The sequence below is a fragment of the Colletotrichum fioriniae genome (genome assembly GCF_027942845.1).
Source record: "Colletotrichum fioriniae strain IMI 355084 chromosome Unknown scaffold_6, whole genome shotgun sequence".
NCBI lineage: Eukaryota > Fungi > Ascomycota > Sordariomycetes > Glomerellales > Glomerellaceae > Colletotrichum > Colletotrichum fioriniae.
Genome location: NW_027076842.1, coordinates 234,415 through 252,768, shown reverse-complemented (window position 1 = coordinate 252,768; position 18,354 = coordinate 234,415). Strand labels below are relative to the sequence as shown.

General features: G+C 50.8%; 4 protein-coding genes across 4 annotated transcripts; 3 read left to right on the top strand and 1 right to left on the bottom strand.

Annotated features, from left to right (window-relative positions):
• Positions 1-664: 664 nt before the first annotated feature.
• On the bottom strand, positions 665-1,144 carry N0V96_005540 (uncharacterized protein; the record flags this gene model as incomplete). Its single annotated transcript, XM_053195644.1, has 1 exon — positions 665-1,144. The coding sequence occupies one exon, from the start codon at positions 1,142-1,144 to the stop codon at positions 665-667; it is 480 nt and encodes a 159-aa protein (XP_053046983.1).
• Positions 1,145-4,080: 2,936 nt separating this feature from the next.
• On the top strand, positions 4,081-5,676 carry N0V96_005539 (uncharacterized protein; the record flags this gene model as incomplete). The annotated part of the gene is made up of 1 exon (XM_053195645.2): positions 4,081-5,676. The coding sequence occupies one exon, from the start codon at positions 4,081-4,083 to the stop codon at positions 5,674-5,676; it is 1,596 nt and encodes a 531-aa protein (XP_053046984.2).
• Positions 5,677-8,061: 2,385 nt separating this feature from the next.
• On the top strand, positions 8,062-10,195 carry N0V96_005538 (uncharacterized protein; the record flags this gene model as incomplete). The annotated part of the gene is made up of 7 exons (XM_053195646.2): positions 8,062-8,141; positions 8,284-8,675; positions 8,757-8,883; positions 8,950-9,365; positions 9,433-9,591; positions 9,646-9,743; positions 9,815-10,195. The coding sequence occupies 7 exons, from the start codon at positions 8,062-8,064 to the stop codon at positions 10,193-10,195; spliced, it is 1,653 nt and encodes a 550-aa protein (XP_053046985.1).
• A 3,612-nt stretch (positions 10,196-13,807) lies between these two features.
• Positions 13,808-14,815, top strand: N0V96_005537 (uncharacterized protein; the record flags this gene model as incomplete). The annotated part of the gene is made up of 1 exon (XM_053195648.2): positions 13,808-14,815. One exon carries the CDS (start codon positions 13,808-13,810, stop codon positions 14,813-14,815), a length of 1,008 nt encoding a protein of 335 aa, XP_053046987.2.
• Positions 14,816-18,354: the final 3,539 nt, after the last annotated feature.

The window sequence follows — 18,354 nt, the reverse complement described above, 5'->3', positions numbered from 1 at the left end:
CTTCGAGCTTGTCCGACCCTCTCTCCATCTAGTCGACGGGAAACCAACCTGCAAAGTCCTGCAGCCAGCTGGCATTAGGATAGACCATCAGAGGGTGTGGAGGCTTCGGAAGTCGCTGCATTGGGCTTTTGTCTAGGACGTATCTCTTGGGAATGGGCGGGGCGTCATAGTACACTTCGTCGAGCCGTCCGTGCATACCTCGATTGCTCTGAGACCATATGACACAGCGACTGTAGTCAAGAAGAACGGGGCGGACGTTTTCTAGGGCCAGTTGGCTCTTGTTGCTGAAGGTAAGGAACATGTTGCGTGGTGCAAAATCGGTGAACACTGTGACGTCAGCGCCGACATGAACGATGTGCTTGAGAACCTTCAGTCGGGATGGCACATCCGTCAAAGAGAGTCCTTCTCTATGACCACTTGCAGAATCGGGGAAGGGAAGCATTACCTGGCCAGGGATCAGGAATCTGCTCTCGTATCCATCGCATATCTTCTCAATCGATTAGCCTTGAATGTGTTCGATAAGCACAGCGCCAGCACATCTCCATCGACGTGTCTGGAATGACGGGAAGCTACCAGATCCAGCTGATCCGATGACGTGAAACTTGATTGCCCAGCTGCCATAGTACTGTGGTACCATATGGGGATTGCCCGTCATGCGTTGGTCTTAGAAATACTCATAAGCATTAGCCTCCCGGCTCAGGAGCTGATTGGGCAAGTCATCTGGAACGTGCTCGCGCAGAAATATTTCCAGAGACTGAGGGAAGAACACTGAGTCGAATACTTTGAGCACAACCTCTAGTTCGCGAGTGAGAGGATGGTGAGTAGTACGCCTGATAGATGGCACCTTGATGATCTTGCACAAAAGGACTAGGACACCACCCTTGACACCACCCTTCAAGCATTCGATGATCTCGACTTGCGCTTCGTGGTCCGGCTGGTCGATGGTTGGGTCGAAATTTGGGAGGAACCACTCGTTGGACTCGGGGCGGATTCCTGGTCCGTACTCTGGAAGGCCGTACGGTATACCTGGCTCTCGAGGGCAGAGCGTCAATCTTGTTCCGGGCTTGTAACGCTCAAAGCCTTGCTGAAGGTTGCGGAGTTGCTCGTCACCGAGGTCATTTCTTGGCATCCAGGGCCAAGACATGCTGGAGATGAGTAGAACGTGGTAAGGAAGAAGGGGAAAAGAGCTTTCTCAAGACGCGAGAAGACTAAACGGTGAGGACTCAAGAATAATCGTGTGTAGGGAGAAAAAGTTTGCGCCGTGCGAAAGTGGAAGGAAAACAGACTTAGAGAGAGGGCAGAGTTACCTTCAGCGGCGTATGACTTCGGACTCCCTTGGGTCCCCGCAAAAGTATAAACGAATGAAATGAGGCACCTCAAGGTTCCTAAAGTTCCCTGAATACGGGCCGGATGAAAAGAAAGACCTCAGGCCTCTGTGATGGAGGGATGGAACAAAAGTCGGGAGCAAGCTACGGCCAGGCAGAACCGACAAGGGAAGCTGCCCTGTCTCAGGCAGAATAACGCTGAACGACTGAGTCCAAGATGTTTGCATTCACCCGACCAACTAGCAGGAGGTAGTTGGTAAGCAGGTAAGCGACGAAATGCCAAAGAATGAAAATGCCTGCAGGAGATTCAAATTTTTTAGAAGGCACCCTAACAAGTGCCTCATGAAGAATTCACGACTTTTGCCAGACGAGGCCTAGGAAGGAAACTAAGATAAAAGTGGTCTATGCCAGGAAATGAGCACCTATGATAGGGAGTAAAGCACCCTTGTGCTACTATGCGACCTCTGCAATCTCCCAGGATAAGTTGCGTTTGCAAGAGAAGAACTTGTCCAAGACCTGTGCCAGACTTAGCGCCGGGAGGGGGCATCGTCGATGTCAGGATGGATTCTAGACTTTGGTATGTCAGTTGGACGCCCAAAGGCTTCACCCGAAATGTTCATAGAAATATTGATGCGATGAAAGGAGGGAGCGAGGTGAATTCGGATACTTACATCTCATCAAAAAGGACGATGTGGTATTAGACGCAATGCGCAATCTTGGATTGGCCCAGTAAGATAGACGGATGAGACGATACTGAGCTGGAATGTTAGACGTTGAGACTGAGAACTCTGAAGGGTTGATGTCGGATGAGAGGACATAAGAAGTAGACTTCGCTTGGTTGGGAAGATGTAAAGACAATTATCCCATGCGATGAACAGGAGGTAGAAGGATTAAGTAACAGGTAAGATGAGACGAGAATCGGGTATTTCTTGTTCATGTAAAGGTGTAAGAGAGGAAAGAGCGGTCACAGGCTCGCAGCGGAGGCTTACAGCTCCAAATTAGGCAGCAACACACAGTAGACGTTAGCAACAAGAGGCCCCTTAGAAAGGTAAGTCCCCTCGGTGAGCCTCCCATTCTATTAAGGTAACTTATCCTTCCTTCCACTAACAGTTTGGTACCAGGGGAAATTTAAAATAATTCGCGAACACCGGTGCTTCCTAATATGGCATGCGAGCAGAAACAAAGGAGGAAGTGTCGGCTAATCAACGACACTCGGAAACTGGGATTAATGGTATACGTGGAGGAGGCCCCAAGTTTGAAGAATTTTCAGTTGATTCTTCTGTTGTCTTCAGTTTGTGAAGGTAGAGGAAGAGTCAAGACCAAATGCTTTCAGTGTGTTTACCCCGATTCAACGGGACGTTGAGAGCATTGGGTGTCAAGCGTTCTTCAAGACCCTCCCCATATCGTGTGATACGGGCGAGATATGCCCGAGCTACACTACCTTATTTTCTGTAGTTTCCAGAATGTAAAAGAAGCTGAAGTGGGTTTAGGAAGGGAAGACTGCCGTTGACCAAGGAGATGTCTTCCAAGGTACCGAACTAGGAAGCCGACAAGGTTCATGCCAACAGCCAACCAGCAACAGCTTTGAGTGTGCATTGAGCCGTTGAAATGAGACTTTCCAAGGCGTCAGAGTGAGATCTTTGATCTGGACATCTAAATCAATGTCGGAGCCGAGATCGTTTTCTTCCGAACTGTTCGTCCTGTGAGGTAAGTGACAGACTCTCAGTTAAGGATTCTGAATGGCCCTTATCTCGAGAATTCAAAGTCTATCTTGTTTGACTTTTGCCAAGAGACACATCAGATGCATTTTCCCCAATAAACAAGGGCCACATAACAATGTCTGAGGAAATGCGTCTTGAAACACCCCAAGTAAACCCTCAAAGGCATGAATACTGATCTTGGTTGCTTTACAAAGATTCGAGTGAGGAGTTTCCATGACTGGACTTATAATCAATTCCTGCATTACCCGAGATCGACGAGGAAAGCTCTCCGTTGGATCTTCGCCGCAGCCTCTAGATGATCATCGTTGCCTTCAGTCGGGCCCACTTTCCAAGACCTGGCGACCCACAATATCGGAGCATCGGGAGTCAAAACGACCGACCTCCGACCCTCACGTGACTCTCCTCAGCCATAGATCCCAGCTGCAACTCCCGCCCGCCGACTACAAGCTAATTCCAACCACACCAGCCTACGCATTCATCGTCCCAAGTAGGCTCAGGAAGGACAACCAAGTCCAGGCATAATACACTTTGCTGCTCAAAGTAACGCCATCGCCAGCCAGAAGGATGTCATGACCCAGTTGCCCCGCGTGCGACCGGCCTCAATCCGGCCCCGGTTCCCGTATCTGTCCTTGACATGCGTTGTGTGAACAACCCTGCACCTCGTTCAAATTGTGTGTTTCCCCGTCTTACCTCCCGCCCGCGGATATCTCCCTCGACAAGCTGGCAAGAAACGTGACGTACGCGGTTATGATGAAGCACGGAGCTTGTGAAGGCGAGGTGCCGACGTGTTCGTTCAGCTGATGTTGGGCATGGAAACTCTGGTCCTCTTCGAAGCATGTCGAGTTCCCTAGATAAAGTATGATCCAAACAAAAGTACGCGGACAAAGGATGTTATTTAAAGGAGCATCCCGCCTTGCGTGGTCGCGGTCGGCATCTGCTGCCATTACCCACTCAGAAGCACCAACACACCAATGCATTCACCATCAGAGAAAAGACCATTGACATCGTCAACCAAGAGATCATCACTACCAAAAATGAGCGAAACAGACGTCCTCATCATCGGTGCCGGCCCCACGGGCCTTACTCTCGCACTCGAGCTCTCGGTGCAGAGCATCCCCTTCCGCATCATCGACAAGGCCCCCATCCCGTCAGACAAGTCCCGCGCCCTGGCTGTGCAGCCGCGCTCACAGGAGCTCCTCCACCGTCACCCCCACATCGCAGAGTCCATGCTCGCTGAGGGCACCGCAGGACCCGGCGTCAACATCTACTGCAATAAGCGCCATCTCGTCACCGGCACCTTTGACGACCTGGGCTTCGACGATACCCGCTTCGGCCTGCCGCTGTGGATCTCCCAGGTCGACACCGAGGCTGCCATGCTGCGGCAGCTGGAGGTGTATGGCGGCAATGTGGAGCGGGGCGTGTCGGCGGACGATATCAAGCAAGACGGCGTCCGCGCGAGCACCTCTTTAACAAAAGGCACTTCGAAGGAGGTTGTACGGGCAAAGTACATTGTCGGCTGCGACGGCGCACATAGCGTCGTGCGGCACAGCGCCGACGTGACGTTTGAGGGTGCGCAATATCCCCAGCAGTTCATGCTCTGCGACGCCAAAGTGAAAGGCGACTACGACACAGAGCGTGTCTCCCTATTTCTCGGTAGCAGGGTAATGGTCGTGTTTCCTCTCAAGGACGGCGTGGTCCGCTTCGTGGGCGAAAGGTCATCGAGGAGCAGGCGTGAGGGCGACCCGGACAAGGAGGAGATTGAAGAGTTCGTAGAAGAGATGATGGGGAAGAAGTTGGAGATTGAGGAGACGCTGTGGCTGACGAGCTTCCGCTGGAACTGCCGTGGTGTCAATAACTATCGCGACGGACGGCTATTCATGGCCGGCGATGCGGCGCATATCCATTCTCCTGCGGGCGGCCAGGGTATGAACACCGGCATCCAGGACGCCATCAACCTAGGCTGGAAACTCGCGGCGGTGATCCGCGGCGAGAAGGAGGAGGCGTTCCTGGACACATACAACGAGGAGCGACACCCTGTCGGGCAACATCTCCTCACGGGCACGGATCGCATGTTCACCATGGTGTCGTCGCAAAACACAATCTTCACGACGGTGCGGAATTGTTTGATGCCGTGGATCGTACCCCGGATTTGGAGCAATAAGGCGCGACGCCTGTCGCTGTACACCTTTATCTCGCAAATGGCCATCAAGTACCGCAACAGCTCCATTGTCGGCACGGCAGTCGGCTTCGAAGGGCCTGTCAGGGGCGGCTGGCGGGCGCCGGACGGGCAAATCACGGACGAGAGGGGCGAAAAGGGCAAGTGGTTGCTTGGGATGACGAGCGCGCGGGACCACACGATTTTCCTGTTTGCGGGCGGTGCGGCGGACGACGAGGAGAATTTGGACAAGGCGGAGGAGAAGATTGTCACAGATGGAAGGTTCAAGGAGTACGGTGTCATCAAGATCTACGCCGGTGAGACGGTGGGAAAAGGGGGCTACAAGGACGTGGACGGGGTGCTGCACAAGCGGTACGGGTTCGAAAAGGGGGCCGGGATGGTGGTTGTGAGGCCGGATGGGTATGTTGGGTTTATCGGTCCGGCGGAGTGCGTGGAGGAGTTTTTGTCGATGTAATGGCGGGGTCTGTATACCGATAGGGTTGGGAAGAGTGTGAAGATGGCCAGGAGTAATCGTAATGGGTTAGGTGTCAAGAAGAAAAGAAAAGGGAGTTGTTGAGACAAAGCCGGGAGTTTGGGAAGACGAGGATAAATCACTCCGCTCTACAACAAAGTGCAGAATCGAATTCAGCGGAGTCGTTACTTATTGTCTTGGCGAGAAGGCGGTTTGAATGAAACCACTCAACAGTGTACTGCATTGCTCGGCCTTACGCTCGGCGGCTCAACCGAATCGAATTGATGAAGGCCGTAGCCGCAAGCGCGCCGGTACCTGGCGCGGCGTGTCGAGTGAGGGGCAAGGGAGGGAACGGGTTGCGACTTCAACGTCCGAGGGGCCGGAGACTCTCCGAGCCAACGGCCGCGGAAGCAGCCATGTTCCCTCCTCCGCAGAGCCTCCTTTTCCACCAAGTCGAGTTGACAGCTACTTTATGTGGAGGAGGTTAGCACCGATGTTTAGACACCTAGGAGTTTGTATGTGTATGGAATGAGACGTCGTTGCAATGGCACTACGGTGGGGGCCTTTGGAAAGGGGAAGAGATTACATCAGACTGACAAGAGGAGAGGAAAGAAGGTGTCTATCTGTAAATGGAAATGGAGACGAGGCAAAAAAAAGCGGCCAACGTGGAGTCCCCGCATCGTGATAGTGTGACGATTGCATCGTCTGCTGTGGGCTTTGCTATTCGGTCCGATCGGGCCCCATGAGCCTCTCCGGGACGGGACTTTTCAATGGGGGTTGAGCAATGCAAGATTCGGGGTGGGAGATGCAGTGAGTCGTCGTTTTTTTGTGGATTATGCCCGCCTCGTTCTATCGTCGGATAAATTGGAGAATTCGACCAGGTTGTTTGTTCCGCATTCTCATTGTTCAGCGTTCCCGCACAACCCAACCGACGAGCCAGGTAGAAACAAACCACAGTCTTGATTCCTTACTGTCCTGACTTTGTCCTGTCAAGGATCCAAGTTGTGAAAGATAAGGTACTTCTTTGGCTAGGGTACCTTCACGTAAGGCAGGTACGTACTCGCGGCGCTGACCGCCGAGAGGAGGACGCCTAAGACGCCACGGATCGACAGAATTAAGCTTCGACTACAGCGATGGCCCCGGCACGCCTCGCCCGTTTCAGAGCCGCGGGTGGAGTCCTCACCAAGCGACGTCATCGCTGCCCCTTCGCCAACGTCAAACGTCAACGTCAACAGCGCGCCTTCTCGCCTTGCCTTACCTCCCAGGTCATGTACCTACTGCGAAGGAGAACGTGGGTACGTAGCGGTGATCAAGTATGCGGGGTGCAGATTCCATCTCCATTCTTTTCCATCTTTTCCCCTGCTGCCATGCTTTGGTGCGACTCTTGACTCAGTTCGCGTCGTGGACAGCCACGGTTTGGCCGAACCATCATGTCATCCCTCCGACCAGTGAGAGCAGAGACAAGAGAAACAGGCACACAAAAAACACAGTTCACACACAGCCGGCCGGGCTCAACCCCGAAACTCTCAGTATCCCTGCTCCCACCTGTGGCCAATGGACCACTGACCTCGAGTCTGTCTTTGATGCATTGGGGCTGACTGATTCCCCGCCATCCATCCATCCATTGCCATCGTTCGAGTCGGCCCGGCCTAATCAGCATCGATACCAGCGAGCGGCCATCGCTCCCTGGGACCAACCATGGGTCTTGGCCTTGGTTTCCTGCGTTGCTGCTGCTGAAGCTGCATGTTCTACCTTGGCAGCCGTAAGGTAGTACCGATACCCGAGATCCCTGGGACGCAGGTCACTAACGCCGCTGCACCATGACGATGACATCGTTTTGTTATCCACACTAGTCAGTCGCCTTTCCCACCACCACCACTCGATCCGTTACCCATTACCCCACAGACTGGCGACGGGCACACTAGGAGTACCTCCGGGCAGGTAGCCGCGATAGATTTAGCGGCGACGCCTTGTTGCTGGCAGAGCTTGTCTGGGGTTGGCTGGCGTGCCCCGGCCCCATGTTGGTTCGGGACTAATTGACTGGGTCCCCATCACAGGAGCGATGATGCCGCTAGTTAGAGGAAGCGAACGTATGTAATTCCCTTTCTTGGCTTTCTATATAGACTACGTCTGTTGCCGCTTTCCCAAACGATTGTAGTCCAAGGCAAATGTTTGTTGGTCTAGTCTAGTCCAGGGTCTTTCTGGTATTCATCGGAATTAGGAATATACAGCACGGTTTCCAGCACTAATTCTTCAACGCTCGGTCCGCACTCGCCATTTGCTCTTCACCTTTTTTTTTTTTCACCTTCCCTTTCATCCACTCCAACCACTCTTACCAATTGACGGCAACACACAACTTGATCGATCTCTCAGACTGAGCCTTTCATCATGGGTTGGTTTGGCTTGAAGGGCGGGTGGCTCACCTTTTGGGTCACCATCGCCTGCGCGACAGACATGACACTCTTCGGGTACGTCTGCTCCTTCCTTCCTTCCTCTTCGCCTCAACTCACACTCCATCACTCACCAAGTCTTTTCACCCTCAAACTCCTCCCCCAGAGCCTCGTCTTCCAACCTTCCGCTCTTAGGATCTCCAATCTAACAATTCACTAGCTATGACCAAGGCGTCTTCGGCGGCGTCATCGTAACAGACGATTTCCTCCAAACAATGGGCATCGTCGGCAACGACAAGCTCCAGTCCACCGTCACCGCAATCTACGACATTGGCTGCTTCCTCGGCGCAATTTCCACAATATGGATCGGTGAGCGCCTCGGCCGCAAGAACACCATTCTCGTTGGTACCACAATCATGTCCATCGGCGCCATCCTGCAGACCGCCGCTTTCGGCCTCCCGCAAATGTTTGTCGGCCGCGTCGTGGCGGGTATCGGAAACGGTATCAATACCAGTACCGCGCCCGTGTGGCAGGGCGAGACTAGTAAGGCGAGTTGGAGAGGCAAGCTGATTGTCATTGAGATGATTATGAACATCTTTGGGTTCTCGCTGAGTATGTCTTCCTCGTCTTCCTTTCCCTGGCTGGGTTTCTCCAGGGCCTCGTTCTTCGGTGCCAGACACTAACGACGAGCAGGTAATTGGGTCACATTTGGCTTCTCATACCTCACCGGCTCCATTTCATGGCGCGTTCCCCTGGCCTTCCAGTTCTTCTTCATCTTCATCCTCTACGGCACCGTCCCCTGGTTACCTGAGTCACCTCGGTACGTCCCCTTCTCTGTCCCCAATACCCTCCCCCACCGGACTCCTATGACTGATAATAACCCCAGCTGGCTCATGGCACAAGGCCGCGTCCCCGAAGCCGAGCAGATCCTCGCCGACCTTGAAGACATGCCTGTCGACGATGCCTACATCCAGACCCAGTCAAAGGACATCCAGTGGGCGATCAACTACGAAAGAGAGAACACCGTCCCCTGGTCGGACCTCCTCCGAGGCCGGACCGGCGAGTCAGCGGGAACGTCCACCATCCGGCGTATATTCCTGGGGTGTGGAACACAGGCCATGCAACAATTCAGCGGAATAAACGTGACATCATATTACTTGCCCCTCGTTCTCATCAATTCCGTCGGTTTGGACAATAAACTTGCGAGATTATTGGCAGCGTGTAACTCTGTCAGCTACTTCTTGTTCAGCTTGATTGGAATCCCCAACGTGGAGAGATGGGGAAGGCGAAAAATGATGATGTGTAAGTTGTGGAAACGTCGAATCCAGGTCCGATGAATACGCACAGGACAGCTAATTGTTGTAAACAGACGGTGCCTTTGGCCAATTCATGTGCTACGCCGTTATTACCATCTGTATTCGTTATAATGAGATGGCTGGCCTGGCACCAGAGACCCAATCCCAATGGGCAAAGGCCTCTATCGCCTTCTTCTTCTTGTACTATGTCTTCTTTGGCATTTGCTGGCAGGGTACGTGAGATCCTTCTCTGAGTCTTTGGGTGAACATGCGCTAATCCAATATAGGTGTGCCTTGGTTGTACCCCACCGAAATCAACAGCTTGTCCATGCGTACAAAGGGAGCCGCTCTCGGTACCGCAACAAACTGGATCGTCAACTTCATGGTACGTCTCCTCCTCATCCCTCCCCTACAATGTAAACAATATGACCCAGATCCTAACAAATCTCCCAACAGGTTGTCGAAATCACACCACCAGGCATCTCCGCCCTCGGCTGGCAATTCTACATCATCTGGACAGTCTTCAACTTCTCCTTCATCCCCATCGTCTACCTCTTCTACCCCGAAACAGCAGACCGCTCCCTCGAGGATGTGGACCGCTTCTTCGCAGACAACCACGATATTTTCGTCTTCCGCGATAAGGACGCCACGAGCTCAAAGAGGCCGATGAAGTACATCGCGCAGGAGGAAGAGGCGATTATGAAGCGGAACAGTCGAGGCGGTGTGCCCGGTGGGGAGGAAGAGGATATGTTGAGGCGGAGAGGAGCTGTGGAGAAGATGAAGAAGGGAGGTGAGGATGAAGAGATGGCGTTTGGGGAGCATAAGGAAAGGACGTAGGCGGGGCCTCCTGTATTTGTTCGTGGAGTGTACGATTTAGACGGGGTATTTATGACTTATGATGGTAGAAGTTTCATGAGATATGATGATCATCAGACACTATTCTTCAACGATTTCCCTGTGAAGTTTGGAATGCCATCTTCTGGCATAACTGTCTGATGGCTGCGGTCGCCAGGGGACCTTGATGGACCCTTGTTGTAGAGAAAAATGGACACGGCAGATGTTCCATCTTTGAGCAGTTTTCTCAGATCCAGGGTGATTCCATTTTATGGATCTGTCTATGCTGATCTGATTCGGTCTGGATGAGGTCTCGGGGGGTCTGTCGTCAATCTGTCAGTCCGCGGACGTCATTTTGCCCTCAATGCCCCTCCCCAGCTTCGTCTTGTCCGCTCCAGCTCTCTCCGCTCTGCCTCTTTGCCCTTCCCTGTCACCCATTCTGATTCCCCTTCTGTATCGATCCTTGGCTTTCTCGTCGGTAGAATAAAACCCGGTCATCTACCTCACGGAATAGTCAGTCAGTAGCGAAGAGAGAGAAACACAGGCTCGCGCCGCCTATCCCATAGATAGTACTCACACCAAGACCCTAAGCTTGCCATTTTCTCAAACGTCAAAAGGCGTATCCCGCGCCGCAGCTCTCAGCCATCCTGCGTGGGCCACAGGCTTCTCTCTGCTTCTTCTGACAATGGAAGCCGAAAAGGTACCTCCGTGGGCCCCGGGGGGGGAGAAGCTGACCAGGGGCAGAAGAGGAGTCTTGGCTGATGTTCATCGCGGGGAACACGAGCATGATGAGGCGGACGTGGTCGGTGACAGCGGCGTGGTTAATTCGGAGGCTGAGGCAGGTGTCTGCGATATGCTTCAGCCATTTCTGGGTGGTGGGCTCGAAGCGCGAGATGTCGGGGCTGATAATCGAGGTACCCTGGTCGTGGTTGTTTTTAATGGTATCGTTTTTCTTCTTGTCCTCCTCTACCTTGCGCAAGTCGCTGACAAAAGGGTCAAAGGTACCAAAGGGCTTCACTTCGACAATGGCGAACCTACGACGGCGGCGATCGAGTGGAACGCTCAGAGGCAGGATTTCAGCTGGGTCGCGGAGAGCCACTAGAGAGAACACGGCTCTCATCGATTCCATGGACCCGGTATCCTGCCAACTTTGTTTGACCGCAGACGGGATGGGCAGCGTGGGATGGCGGCGGAAGAGATTCACTACGAAAAGGTGAGCGGGATCAAGGAGCTGATCGCTCGCGTCGAAGAAGGAGCAAGAGAAGAATGATTGTGGTTGCTACCCTTTACGTTGTCGATAGCAAATGTCTACTTCCAAACGACCTCCCGCAGCGACCTCCGAGTCGCGGCCAACGACATCAAGTAGCTTTTTCTTCGTCTCTCCGGATCGGTGATGCTTCCTGCAGATCATGCGTCCAATATTTCCAAGCCAAGAGAGCATGCATCGTGGCCTTGGCGAGAACCGGAAGCACGTGCTCCTGGTAGATGAGATACTCGTTCGAATCGCTGCTTTTCTGCACCAAGTCTATGGAGAATCTGGCCCCCGAGGGCTGGATTTGAATGAGTAGTTAGCCTTTCACTGGCCATTCAACTGTCGAAAACGGTTTCCCGACGTACTTTCTTGGCTCGGTTGAAGTGATGAAACAGCATCACGACCTGCGCGTTGGTGTCGTCCCATACTTTGAACTACATTGCTCCAGACGTCAACAATCTTGCTTCATTTTTGGAGATAGTTGAAACTCATGAGATGCAAGAAGACTTACATCTTCAGTCCTGTACTTTACGGGAGTTCCGGCCTCTTCTTTCCACTCCGTGTACTCTGGCGATCCGACCCAACTTCGCCGGAACTTGAGACCGATTTTGACTGTGTCGATTGTCTTTTTGTCTTGGCGTTGGGAGATTACGTCCACAAGTGAGTGAAAGTGGGCTGTGTTCCTTGATCATTAGGAACTGGGATCCATTCACGTCTAGCACTACCTCTCAGAGACCGAGCCCTGAGTTCCAGAGTACTGACCAGTCGCCCCTACAGCCGGATAATGCCGCATCTCAATCTCGAACTGCGGATCGCCCCTTGCGACAACCGCAGCATATCTGCGAAAGCCCCTGTCGGATTCACTTCGTATAAAGATTATGGCATCGCTTGAACCGTATGGTATCAGTGGGAAATAGACGAGGACAAAGGCGTCGTCTAAATTCAGAGGATATTTCTCAGCCACTGCGAATATGTACTTTTTGCCGAGTCGCGAAAAGAGTCCTGTTTTGGTGTCGGCTTCCTTGAGACGGAATATGCCTCTATCTGTTCTTCAGCAGTGGCTCTATGAGAGGACTGATTGATGAGGAGGGTGCTGGATGGACTTACAGGCGACTTGGGATCGAAGTATGGTCCATGTTTGGTCCAAGATCTATTATTGGTCGGGCTCGTGCAACCACCTTCGATCGGTCTTTTTATGGTTCTATGTTTCCATCATATGTATCACGAATTCGCAATTGTCTGTTCATGTAAGGTTACCCTCGTCGCTTTCATGTTCTGCGAAAGAGCGCTAGTGTGCGGCTGATTCGAACCAGCTGAGCTGTGTTGCCCTGAAAAAGTGCCTTGCCAAGGCGCCATGCCGCAATTTTACGTCTTTTCTCAGCCAGTCATTTTAGCATGTGTTTTCCCTAAGTGTTAGATTGCCAACAACATGTCGGAACACTCTCAGGTAGTGAGGTCGAATGCTTCTTTGGATCTCACGTTTAGTAGCGACTTGAGTTGAATGTTGAATTGGCTAGTCTCGACTAGATTGAAGGTATTGCCGCAATTCTTGCACATCATAGATAGGCTTTTGCTGGAGCACTAATTAATTGTGTTACCAGTGAAGTCAATATCGCTAAGATATGAATTTCCTGAATGTCGTTTTATGGCCTTGCTGAAGCCTCTCTTGGTTACATGGAATGTTGAGCTGAAACCAATGTTCCCTCGAAATACCTAGACCCAACTAACACTATTCCTGTAAATTAGCAATAAGAGTGTTGCCTCCCGCTCAAGATCCATTGTCGACCAGATACATAGTGGTTAGGAAAAGACGAATTGAACTCTGCAGGCACTGAAGGTGGGCCTCTGGCTTTCCATTATGGAGAGATAGCTCACATCTTCAACCTGGTCTGTGCAATTGTGTAGTTCACATTCAGTGGGTCAGCCAGAATGTTTGATGCAATAACAGGGACGCCTTTCATTATCTTGTAGTAGATCTGTTAATCTGCTTTTACCATGTGAGTTTGATCAACTCACTCTATGTCCTGTGTCTTGGCAAGGTTGGAAGATCCTGCCCTATATCCGAGCCGAGGTTACGGTACCCTCGCTAATTGGCCAGGGCTGGGATCCCAACTTGGAAGTTGGGAGTTGGAACTTCCAACCAACAGAGCAAACTTGAACAGTTGTTATCTTCCCAGCCAACGGAAATGTGACCGAAAAAGCGGAGAAACTGTTCAAAGTCGGGGGCTCTGTCGAAAAAGAGGGGTAAAGTAAGGCGATCTTCTCCAGAACAGCATCACGCCCATATCCGTTCATCCCATAAACCAAAGCAGCAGCCCCCAACTTCTAGTTAAGACGTTCACAAGACCAACGAGCTATCAAAGATGCAACAAAATGAAGATCAGCCACCTATTGAGGCCGATGACTCTGGAATCGACGACGCCTCCTCCATCGGGGGTGTCTCAACAGACGAATCCAGCGCATCGCTGAGATCGAGCATTCTGGATTACCGCCGTGAGAACGGACGGACGTACCATCGCATGAGCGATGGAAAGTACGTCTTCCCGAATGACGAGCGCGAGCAAGATCGTCTTGACATTGTCAATCACATCTGGATGCTGGCGCTCGACAATGCCTTCTGCCTGTGCCCCAAGAACGACGGCACCAAGGCCAAGAGAGTCCTCGACATCGGAACCGGTACGGGCACCTGGGCCCTCGACTACGCCGAGACTTTCCCGGAGGCCACAGTCCTCGGCGTTGACCTCAGTCCTATCCAGCCCGGGTTCGTTCCCCCCAACTGCAGCTTCGAGGTAGACGACTTGGAAAAGGAGTGGACCTGGACCAATCCCTTTGACTTTATCCTCTGCCGAAACATGAATGCGAGCTTTTCGGATTGGAACAACATCATCAAGCAGGCGTACGATCACCTCGAGCCCGGCGGCTACTTTGAGATTCAAGATAGCCACTGGCCCCCGGTCGCTGATGATGATACGATGAAAGGCACCGCCATGGACCAATGGGGCGATCTTTTGGTCGAGGCCTGCACTAAGATTGGTCGTCCCGTTGACAAGGAGACGGTTCAGTTGGTTGGAAAGATGGAGGAGACAGGATTTGAGGACGTGAAGAGGGTTCCGTTCAAATTCCCGTCCACAGGGTGGCCCAAAGACAAGAAGCTGAAGGAGCTTGGTGACTGGAATCGCTCCATGCTCTCGGGCGGCTTGGAGGGCCTGACTCTTGCACTTCTCACCCGTTATATGGATTGGTCCAAGGAAGAGGCATTGATACTCTGCGCTCAAGTGAGAAAGGAATTGGCAGACACACGTATACATGCGTACTGGAATGGATACGTTATCTATGGCCGAAAGCCTTTGGAGGAGGAAACTTCCGCTTAGCACTCCAAATGGAATGGCTTTTATACCAATGAAGACTTGTGTATAGCCTAGTGTAGTGGTAAGACAATATATTGATAATCAATAACGCGAGAGATGATGACCGCCCTCGTAGTATATTTGTAGAGATGTAATTGAGACGGCCTCAATGGTTCTCTCATTATAAAAAACTGGTAGTAATATTATTATATAACTATAATAAAAAGATTGCATTTAGGTTGAGAGTATAATAATCAATAAAGCATAACTATTTAATATTTGAGAATTTATTATGATATTCAAGATAAAATCCTCTTCTATTATAATATAATTTGTTTTTATCTTTGTTTTTATTGAAAAATCTTTGAGTTTTCGTGTTGAATATGTAATAGCCGCTATAGGATTATGGAGTGGTCCCTGTCTTTATTATATATGTTAGGTCGTTAAACAGTAAAAGCCTTTGGACGTGCTATGCCTACCCCCGCCCGAGGACTACCACAGAAACTTGAGCAACTCGAGCTTGCGTTAGCTCGTGCTCCCGCTGTCTTACACAGATTTTGGCCAATAAGTGCCCCTGTTCAGAATCAAGATCTCAACAAGGTAGCAGAGATTAGCGAGTTTTTGGTACTGAGAGATGTTACTTGCTTATGACGATATGCAGGAGCTGGATGAGCTGGCCGTTAGAATTTCTTTTCTTTCGGCCACCGCGCCATGTAGAGGTGGCTGTCTCTTCCGCGGTCCAATCATGACAACCTTGCAAGTCATCCTCGCCCTACAGGATCCTGGGGGTTCCCCAAGCATGTCAAATGGCCCAGGTGGCGTTTGCTACATGTAGCGAGGAGGTTCTCCTCACCGCAAATGTCACTCTCGCTACTTGACATGTGTGACCCGCATGCTGACTGGATGTTCACCAAGATATTTCTCCGCAACTTCGGCATTTACTAGCGTACTTATGCTGGAACTGGAGCCTCTGATGTCTTGTCGCTCAAACCAATCTATTCATAGGTCATCCACCCGCCGAGCTCTTATCTTTCCCCCAAGTCCTCTCTGTGCAAGAGGCAGGACAACCCAGCTCCGACAACCCCCATTTTCTCTCCCAAATCCACTGGTAGGAACCGTGTCTTGTTCCTACCGGTCGACATCACCACATGCAGCCGACTGATGCAGTGACTGTTTATCATGAATCTCCATCCAATTTATTATGTTCATTAATGACTTTCTTCAGCAATCGAGTTGCAAAATATGGACCCGTACATCGAGCCTTTGCCACTGGAACTCTGTCGATTACATTCCAGCGACGACGAACAATCTCAACAGTGGTCGCACCGAGATTGTCACGGATCTGGGATGGAGCCTTTGCCTTACTCAGATGTCTTACTCAATATAATGAGCTCTTGTCACTGGGGGCCCGAAGCACAGGGTCATTATCCATCCAGTATAGGAACTTTGGTCGTCTCGGGCTATTCAATTATCGACTGGCCACCATTCTCCCGCGCCAGGTCTGCGTATCTTTGGCCGGAGACTCAGATCGATCGGATTGATCCAAGCCAGTCGGCACAAGGGTCAACTCCCGTCGAGACTCTTTCTACCATGACTGCGGCCCGCAAACACTTCTCGGAGGACTATACCGAGCCTATTTCAACTGAAAACAGCGGATGGATGACCAAAGAATTGCGCAAAACGACGAATAAGCGGTTCAAGAAAAAGCCGACGACTCTTCAGGAGGCGCCTATCAGCGAGACGAACTCCAAACTTACACGTTGCTATGTGCCCACAACGCATAGTCATAAAGTGACTAAGACTGAAAGCCTTAGCCGAATCAAGAAGGGCCCATATCGTGTCAAGAATAAAGCCGCTGCAAAACGATGCCGGGAAAAGACGAAGCAATACGAGGCCGATCTTGTCGCCAAGGAGAAGCAGGTAATGCAAGATCGGGCGTATCTTGAAGCCTATGTGACAATGCTTAAGAACGAGGTTCTGTCATTGAGAAGCCAGATTTTGGAGCATGGCGAATGTGAGTGCGAGGCGATACAACGGTACATCATTAGGACTGCCAATAACGTAATTGGTGGGTCTTGGGAAGCCTTCTGAAAATTCGACTTTAAAAAATCTTGGAACAACAGGCAAAGCTGTATTTCCATCGTGTAGGTAGCAATCGAGTGGTGGTTGCTGCTGCCTATATCACCTTAATAGCAGCCACGATGATACTATGCGGGACCACAACCCTAAATATCCTCGAACGAAGATAGGCTTGAAGATGTATGTGAAAGCCAGTGAATGAAGTGCGATATCAAAGCTTAGTGGGATCGAAAAGCAGCCCCCCCTTCGATTATACAGAGAGTCAGTACTCATTCACGAACATAGTTCGGGGGGCATTCGGTATCCTTTGATTAGGGTGTAGTTACACAGCTCTCTATCTAAGAGCATGCAGATTTTTAAGAGAATATAATTTATTATAAAGAACTTAATATACTTAAAATAGTATTAAATTCTTTATAGTTCTCTTCGTTATTAACGCTTTTTATATTCTATAATTTATAAAAGATTTAAAGAAAAATAAAAGTATTATCAATGCATTACGTTTCAAATTATATTATGTCCTTTTATTATCTCATTTTAGGGAAAATAATCTTAATAATACCTCGGATCTATAACTTTACTATATTATATAGTAAGAATTAGATGCTCTACATATTTACGTGTCGGACCTTTAAGTCTCCCGGATAGAGACCGGCGCGGTAGATGAGATATGGTTGGTGAACTCTTACCCAATAGCAATATAGCGATCACGCTTTGGGTAGCACGATGGGGTAAGCGGTGCTGTAGCTTACCCCTCGTTGTCGGAGGAGCTTCTTACTTGACCATACGATTCGTCGGCATGTCGTCACATCTTCCCCACCGCGCGCCCAACTTCATCGTATCAGACGCCTGGTTCTTTGCTCGTATCCTGATAAGCCCGGCACTGTATAGGAGCTCATCCCTTGTCTTGCCACGCTAGGTACCTCGTAAAGACTAAACCGATACCTAGCAGGTATCGTCAAGCTTCTGCTGGTTTGGATTGCTCAGTCTCTTTCACGGTCAATGATCTTATTATGATCGTTCCGGAGCGAGCCCTGCGGCGCCTCCGATTGGTAGAACCCAGATCATCGCGATCCCACTCCTGGACAGCGTGCCTACACTTGATGAGAAGTGTGCTCACTGTAAATGCTTTGAGAGATGCCCATGACAATCTAAAGAAAGGAAAGGTACGAAAAGTCTGGGCTCAAGGAACAACACAGTTTGGGATGAGCAGTATGATCATTACTCTGCTTTAGGATGGAATAGTACATCCTAGAGCCTATATTCTTTGCGTCTGTCCGTTAACCTTGGACTGGGTCATATCTACCTTATCATGGCTATAGTTAGACTGTTAAATGGGGGAGGATATTTTAGCGTAACCGCAGGCGGCCATCCACATAAGAGTCCGCTTCGCAAATTCCTTCCTGGCCTTGACATACTTACCCACTCATCCCAGCCAAAACATTGTGGTGTCCAAGTCGGCTTCATCGTGCACTCAATGCCAG